The sequence below is a fragment of the Gymnogyps californianus genome, chromosome 6 (genome assembly GCF_018139145.2).
Source record: "Gymnogyps californianus isolate 813 chromosome 6, ASM1813914v2, whole genome shotgun sequence".
In the NCBI taxonomy this organism is placed as follows: domain Eukaryota; kingdom Metazoa; phylum Chordata; class Aves; order Accipitriformes; family Cathartidae; genus Gymnogyps; species Gymnogyps californianus.
Genome location: NC_059476.1, coordinates 9681031 through 9688814, shown reverse-complemented (window position 1 = coordinate 9688814; position 7784 = coordinate 9681031). Strand labels below are relative to the sequence as shown.

The window sequence follows — 7784 nt, the reverse complement described above, 5'->3', positions numbered from 1 at the left end:
TAGCCTACTGGGCATGCATATTTGTCCATCCAGCCCAGTATTGTGTCTTCCACAGTAGCAATGAGTGATGGCGTAAAAAGACACTTGCAGATGTGACAGGTAAGCAATTAGACAATAGATTAATGACTAGGAAGTTTGTAACCCATCAGAAGACAAATTAATGTCTCGACAGGAGCAGACGTGCAGATGTGGAGCAGGATGCACAGACCAGGAAATGCCTGAAAATAGGTTTTAAAGAAATAGTGTATGAGCTGATTACATGGTGCTACTAGTGAATCAGCAAGGAGGGAGGTGTTGCACATAGCTGAGAGCACAGACAACCAGAAAATTCACAATGGAAAATGACAGCGAACAGAAGCACGTATGATACAACATATAAGACACTGATTAAACTTGCGAGAAGCATAGTTTGGACTTCAGTCCCACTGTATGCTGTTTGGTATCCAATGCACAGAACGCTTGCTTTCCATAATAAAGCCCAGAACCAGAAAGGTATGAAGATGATTTAAACATCTCTTTAGCCCTCCTCAAAAGCAGAGATCGTGCTGAGCAGCTAACACTTCATTCTTTATTTCATCCAAGTAGTCACTGAAAACATAGATGTCAATCTGGTTATTATAAACACAATGAATTCCTGCACAGAATATAAACAGATATTATGCATAGCTCTCCTAGCATGTTTTCATTCTGGGGTACAAAAATGTACCTTCCAAATCCTCAACCTCTCTGAAGCAAAAGTCCAGACTGCAGGAATTATTCTGTAATGTAGACAAATATATCCATTAGAGACTGGCCTGGTGCCATCAATCTAAATAGCAGAGAGATTTTCAGATAGAAAGGCTAGCACATTATCTCACTGTCACACTCCATTTAAATTGATTTAATCTAGACAATTTCATTAATTTGTAAGGAGAAAAGTTAGTTCCCAAAAGCTCTATCAATTAAAATAGCCTCGCTTCCAAACTGTGTCTTAACTCACATTCAAGCAAAACACTAACTCACTGCATGTGCCACCCAAAAAAAGAACTACCTTGCAAAAAAAAAAAAAACCAAACCAGCAGAGCTCTGCTCTCAAGAGTATTAAAATAAGTAGTAATACTTGTGTTTATTTCAGTGGAAACAACATCGAGCATGAGCAGGTGAAGATGTATTGTTGCATATGACATGACATTGGTAGCCTGTCCATAACTGTGTCATCTCTACTTGAATCATCTCCAATGAGAACATGAAGTATCCAAACAGAATGTAACCTCAGCTGAGTTCTTTTGCACTGACACTGGTCAAATAATTTTTCCATTAGTTTCCAGTGATCTGCATTACTACTGGTCTGCCAGTATTTATCTAATATTCCCAGCAGTGAGAAATACCTCCATAGACTTGAGAAATTTGAGACTACTTTAAAGGAGCATTAAAAAACATACCTACCGTTTGCAACACGTATACGCACCACAGACTGGATTCTGCAGTATGGCTACAAATTCAAGCTCAATATATTGGTAAGTAAATGCAGGGTTATTTGCAGAGACTCAATTTGTTTAATAGGCTTAGGGATAATCATATAATTGTGGTATTTTCTTTGTTTCCTTTACTGCAAGGCATTTCATATTGAGGTGTCCTAATAAGAAGTCACTTTTACAACCAAAACCTGAATTCCAACTACAATGAAATGTTCTGTTTAAAAAAAATGTTTTTATATACATCAGGCACTCTTAGAATAATGAGGCCCTCAAGCATTAGAAAAGCTTTACCTCACCATCTGTGAAGAGGTGACTTATGATTTCATAAATTGTGAAGTACGCTTAGGAATACTCTCACTGTTATAAAACTGTCTCCTTTTATATCTTCATGATACCTTACTGTTTCTTTATTCATTCTGCTGCTCAGAGATGGGAAGGCCCAGGCACACCCAGAAGACATTTTTGCAAAAATAAATAGATCACAAAGAGCATTTTAAATTACCATGTTCTCTTAGGCACCTTAAGGCACATGTGCCTTAAATCCACATTTTCTTCAGAAATGATGCAGGCTCCAAAACGGTATCTATGGTGAGAGAATGGGAAGGTCCCCATTAACACAGTAACACCCTCACACTGATGAGAGAAAAGCTGTACCACTACTCAGCCCACTTGCTGACAACATGTTTGCATTCAAACCTACAACTCGTCATTTGTTTTTCTTTTTTTAATGAAAGCAATACAAATCTGCAATACAAACCATATAAGCAGGCTGGATGTAGCTCCTGAATTGTACTTAAAATATAAAAATACCAATGTAAATAAAAATAAATATAAGTATTTACATATAAAAATATACATAAATATTAATAATAATCTGGATGTATTGCAAAACTATAGTAGACCCCACTTAAATTCATCTGAAGAAGGGTTTGCCTCCTTGAGTACACTTTAAAAGTCTAAAAGACATTTTATGTTAAATCATAGAAGACAGGCACCTTCCAAATGCAGCATCCATCCAGTTAATAATTACCTAAATGCAGAGGTGGTACATGTTTCATCACATGACTACCCACACAGAAAATTCACATTTCCTAAGAACTTCTATAGAATATAACTTGACAAACCCACAATAAGCAGATTTTTTTAAAAAACATAATTACCTTTTAAATTTATGTTATTTGATATGTCTGGATTTTGAGAATGAAATAGCTTGCTCTGCTCCTTAGCCACTTCAGCACAGGTGTCCACATACAACTAGTATTTACTTCCATACAGTACTTGGACTGCAACTCTGCATGCCTGCAAAGCATAGAGGTAGAAACAACAATCAATACAGCAGAATCATTGGTAAGACTTCATCACAAGGTCAACATAGTCGGACTTCCCAGATGACACAATTTAAAACACAGCAGTTAAATAGTAGTTTTGTCCTGTCTTTTGATTCATCTCTCTCTGCTTGCTCCTAGCGTATGAGGAAGCTGGTGTTCATTCAGCTCCAAAAACTAATGAGACAGTTTTTCTCCATTTGGTACGACAGGTTCTCTTCCCTTCCCCATACTGGTCTGTCACCTTCCCAACATTTCACTCTGCTCCCACAGTGCCAAATCAATCTGTTCCCCTACTTCCATTTGCCCAGCATCCAAACACTATCCCATGAATTGTAGCTGTTCCAAAACATCACACCACCCACTGGCTACATCTACAGCCTCTGCTCACCCCACCTTACCTCTGCTTTTCCTGTGGCACAGGAAAATGGCAAGTATCATCTTTTTCTCTGAAGTATTTGGCTTGGAGGTGAAATAAAGCCCTCTTTGTCTCTGCCAAAGCTCTGGGGAAAAAAACAAGCAGTAAAACAGGTAACTGCGACAAGCCCTCTCATGCTGTGGTACACTGCAAGGACCGCAGTCAGCCAGGACCATGGCACCAGCCCCACCGGCCTCTCACCCAGCAGCAACAAGATGTCACTGACTTTCTGAGCTTATCACCCTTACGCTGCTTTGTGGAGAGCCAGGCATTTCATTGTTTCCCTGAGGACCTCACAGTCCCTGCAGACGGTGACAGATCCCAACTCTCCCAGCAGACAACAAGCCGGGCCTTTGGCCACCCACGCCAGGGCTGCTCCTTATCTGCGCCATGCTGGCAGTCGCGGGTGGAGGCGGCTGTCTCCCAGCCCTCAGGAAGCAGAGTGGTACGTGTAAACCCAGAGACCTTTGTCGGAGCTTGATGGCAGGCCTCTATGCACGGAGACAGAGGCAGCAGGCGCCCCTTCCCCCTCGCCCCCCTGCCCGGGAGCTGGCCACAGAGGCGGGGGGCTGGCTCGGGGCACCCAGAGCTCGCTGCCCGCTCCCACCCCTGGCAGTGTCCCACACCGCCCGCACCCTGAGGGCGGGCTGAGAGTCCCTGCCCTGGGCAGGCCCGGCACAAGCGACCCGGTTCGATCGGCAATGCCAGGGCCACGGCCAGCGGCGTTCCCGCCCGGGCGGGAGGACGGCGCTGCCGGCTGCCCAGGCCCACGGGCCCCGGGCCAGGCCGCCCCGGGCGGAGCGGGACGGGCTGGGCCGGGCCGGGCCGCCCGGCCGGGCCTCCCCGCGGCGCGGCTGGCTGCGTGCGGGGGGTGGCGGCCCCTGCAGGCCGCGCCGGGGCGGACACCCGGAGCCTCGGCAGCCGGCGCCGCAGCCCGGCGGTGTCAGTGCCACGGTGTCCGCCGGGGAGCGAGAGGCAGCGCCGGCGGCCGCCCGCCCGCCCGATCCCCGCGGCCAGGCCCCCGCATGCAGCCCTCACCCTGGAGCGGCGGCGGCGGATCGAGGAGCTCTCGCGGTCCTCCCGGCAGCGGCTGCTCCAGTCGCGGGACAGGATGTTCTCCAAGTTCACCTCCATCCTGCAGCACGCCGTGGAGGCGGTAAGGCCGCCGGCGGGCCCGGCCACGCCGCGCCGGGGATGCGAGCCGGGCCTAGCCGCCGAGCGGGCCCCGCGGGGAGGAGCGGCGCGGGGCGGGGGGGCTCGGCCCGCTCGCTAAGCGCGGCGCCCCGTCCCCGCCGCCTCCCCCGGGGCCTGCTGCCGGGGCAGGGCTGGCGGCGAGGAGCCCCGCCGAGCCGGCATATCCGGCGGCAGCCGCGGCCCCGCCGATCCCGGCTCGCCCCTGCCGCGGGGCAGGGAGGCGGAGGCCGAGCTGCCCGGGCGGGCCCCGGCCAGCGGCGGGCCCCGCGCGGTGCCCGGGAAGGGAGCGAATTGCCCCAGCGCGGGCCGCAGCCGGCCGGGGCTGTCGAGAGCCGGAGATGGCGGGAGAGGAGGGAGCGGCTGCTGCCCGGGGCTCGGCGGCGGGCCGGGGCGGCTCCAGCGGAGCCCCCTCGGCTAGCGGGAGCAGCCTCCGGGCTGTCACCGCCGGTAACGTGCCTTCCTGGTAGGCCCCGGTGCCCGCGCCGGGCGTGAGGGCAGCCCGGGCCCGGCCCGGCCGTGCTGGCAGCTTTCTGCAAAACAAATAAGAAAGGAGGTGAATTCGGGAAACTCCTCAGGATTTTCCTCTTGTCATGGCCAGCAGACAGCAGTCGCTGTCTCCGGTGCTTTTGTGTGATGTTGTCACTTCCAAAGCGACATTTTCATCCCTGCTTTCTTTTTTAATTGGGTAGGGTGGAAAGGGAGGCCGAGGGGACCTGGGGTTGTGTATGTTCAGTTAGATTTCATCATGGAGACTCACACATCTGTGCCCATCACCGCGCTGGGGAGAGGAAAGCAGCAGGGCCTATTTCTGGAGCTGCCATTTCTGTAGGCTGCGTTGAGCTGCCTGCTTATCAGGACTCGTTTACTGTCTACACGATCTATTTTTGTTTGCTTTTTGGTGAGGTGGGGTCCTGGTAGTAATGTCTCTGGCTTTCAGCACCTTTCTCAGTAAGCCAAGACGCCTACGAGACTGAGTTTGAAGAGGTGCATCTTTGGTTAGGTGCTAAAAACTAGCAGTGAAATACTGCTGGAAGTGAAGGCGGAAAGTGTTGAAAGAAAATGGTTAAAATGGTTGAAAAAAGAGCCTGCACACCAAATCCTAATGGTTGAAAAAAGAGCCTGCATGCCAAATCCTGCCTCGTGTGAGGAGCAGCCTTTGTGCATTAATGTATGCCTCGATGCTGCAAATACTTAGGCATATGCTTGACTTTATGTGTGCCTGTAGTTCTGCAGTCTTTAGCAGGACTATTCAGATTTTAAAGTTAAGCATGTATTAATTAATTGCAGGTTCCTAGTTTGTTCTTTTAGTGGTAGAGTGGCAATTGGAAAGAAATGCTTTAAATAGTGATGAAACGACTTATTTGAAAACTGTCTATGACCACATAGAATGCCTTCAATAGACAGTGCTTTCATTGGAGGAGAAACAGAAATTAGTGGCTGCCTGACTAAAGAAATCTTGTTATGGTGAGCTGTGCCACATTTTGAATAAGAGTGGATGACTGAGAGATGCAGGAGTGGAGGAGAATTTATTCTTTCAGTCCTACCTATTCAAGATATCTAATAAAAGTTATTCCTAGAAGAACATTTACATTATTGATGTGTACAAAAAATAAACAAAAAGAACTGCATTTATTTGAGATCCATAAAAAACTAGGAAAAATGAATGAATTGAATGGAAAAGGGAAAAAGTAGAGATAGTAGGGACTAGATGATCTTTTTTAATTAAAAAAAAAACCAAACAAAAAACCAGAAACAGCTTGATAACATCATTTTGCAAGTGACCACTGTCAAACAACATGCGATATGTCTTTGTTCAACTCTGGTGTCCCTTTTAGAATTGCCTCATCCTGCTAACACCACTGTGATGGATCTCCTGATAATAAATACTGCACTAAATTGCATTTACAGAGCTGTGACAAATACTGAGCACCACATGCTAGGAATGAAACATGGAATCACAAAAGCAAGAGGATATTAAGAATGTTTCTTACTTTATCTGGGAAGTTTGACCCACTAATTCAAAGACAGAACTGAGAAATAGAAACTTTTAACCAGTTTTGGGGCTGTATGTGACTTTAAATCGTTGTTTCATTCTCTCTTTAATAAAAGTATGTGGGCTACTTAGCTTTGCTACTCTGAAAATGAAAACTGGTGTAAATCCTAAATATTAGATAAGTCCACCTTGATGCTGCCTGCTGTTGTCAGAACCTAGAGAATTCAGAGCATCATTTTTACTTGCTGTTATTGCTGCAGAGCAAGTATAGCTTGTGCAGCCTCAAATGGACTCTGTTTCAGCCCTGAATATCAGCAACAGAACTGGTAACTAAGATACAAATTCTCAAAGGTTTTGGGTGCCTACCTCCTGGAGGAATTCGGTTGCAGCTGAACAGTTTTCAGCTGAGCTGGACACTTAAATACACTTGAAGTGCCTAGGCTTAGCTTTCATTGGTAGGACTACTTTAAATCAGAATTGTTTGGGTAGCCCTTCTCCCCTGTCGTTTCTCCTGCACATCACTTATATAATGCTCCTGTCCTGTCTCAGGGCCCGCAGGCCTCCAGACTTGAGAGAGATGCATTTAAATAATAGGAGTTCCTATGTTATTAGATAATCGTTGTTATCTTACCCTCAATATGCCGTCTCTCTGAACTATGATGAGGAGTTCCAAAGGTTGACAGTCTAATACACCTAGGAGTATTTGCCTGTCACTCGTTGTGAGTGTACTGCTCTTTAATTGACTGCCTTCATGACAGGACTGTGATGAGGCAAACATAAGGGACCAGTTGCTTTTTATTAAGACTTTTTCTTACCTTCAATAACTCAAAACTTTCAGTCTTTTCTGCCTAAATTGTCCAAGTGTGTGAAATCATATTCCTGATTTTCATTACAACTGAATCCTAATTTTTGCCACCTCTTATCATATGTCAATCCTGCCAGTATTTTAGGCATTTTTGCGCTTTCTGGATTTTTCTGCAGCATCCAGATGGGCAAGCACCACTGTGGTATCGTCCTGACAGAGCATCCTTAAATTGGGTTGCGTGGGTTGGTGAGAATGGTGGAGGGGACTGCAGTCTTTGTTCTGTTACCTTACTTCAGGGCAGAATAGAAATGATATTGCTTTATGGGGTTAGTAATAATGAATCTGTGACAGTTTATATATGGCTTGTCCCCAAGATGTTTTCTCTTTGCTACGCGTTTCTGATATACTTTTATCCCAAATGTATTCCAGGAGTGCTACAGTCTCAGCAACATACAAAATGTAGTGTACAATAACAAAACAACAAGTTAGACTTATTTTTTCTCTTATCTTGTGCTCTTCACTCATGTTTCCCTAGACAAAATAGCTTGTCTGTAAAGTGGTCACTCGGTGTTCAAAGGACTTCTGTTTGTGT

General features: G+C 46.6%; 1 protein-coding gene and 1 long non-coding RNA gene across 4 annotated transcripts in view; one reads left to right on the top strand and one right to left on the bottom strand.

Moving 5' to 3' along the window:
- Positions 1–540: 540 nt before the first annotated feature.
- LOC127017752 (uncharacterized) lies at positions 541–4288 on the bottom strand. 3 transcript variants are annotated; one of them, XR_007766643.1, is made up of 5 exons: positions 3449–3715; positions 3184–3285; positions 2618–2756; positions 1960–2040; positions 541–588 (listed from the first exon to the last, which is right to left on the bottom strand). It is a non-coding gene; the product is annotated as an uncharacterized LOC127017752 (long non-coding RNA). The 3 variants fall into 3 exon arrangements; XR_007766644.1 differs by lacking the exon at positions 3449–3715 and adding an exon at positions 4239–4288 and having other exon boundaries at positions 541–2040; XR_007766642.1 differs by having other exon boundaries at positions 541–2040.
- Positions 4270–7784, top strand: part of FHIP2A (FHF complex subunit HOOK interacting protein 2A) — a 36961-nt gene continuing 33446 nt past the window's right edge. The window contains exon 1 of the mRNA XM_050899017.1: positions 4270–4356. Coding sequence (XP_050754974.1) covers positions 4312–4356 — 45 coding nt within the window. The 5' untranslated portion in view covers positions 4270–4311. The remainder of the gene's footprint in view (positions 4357–7784) is intronic.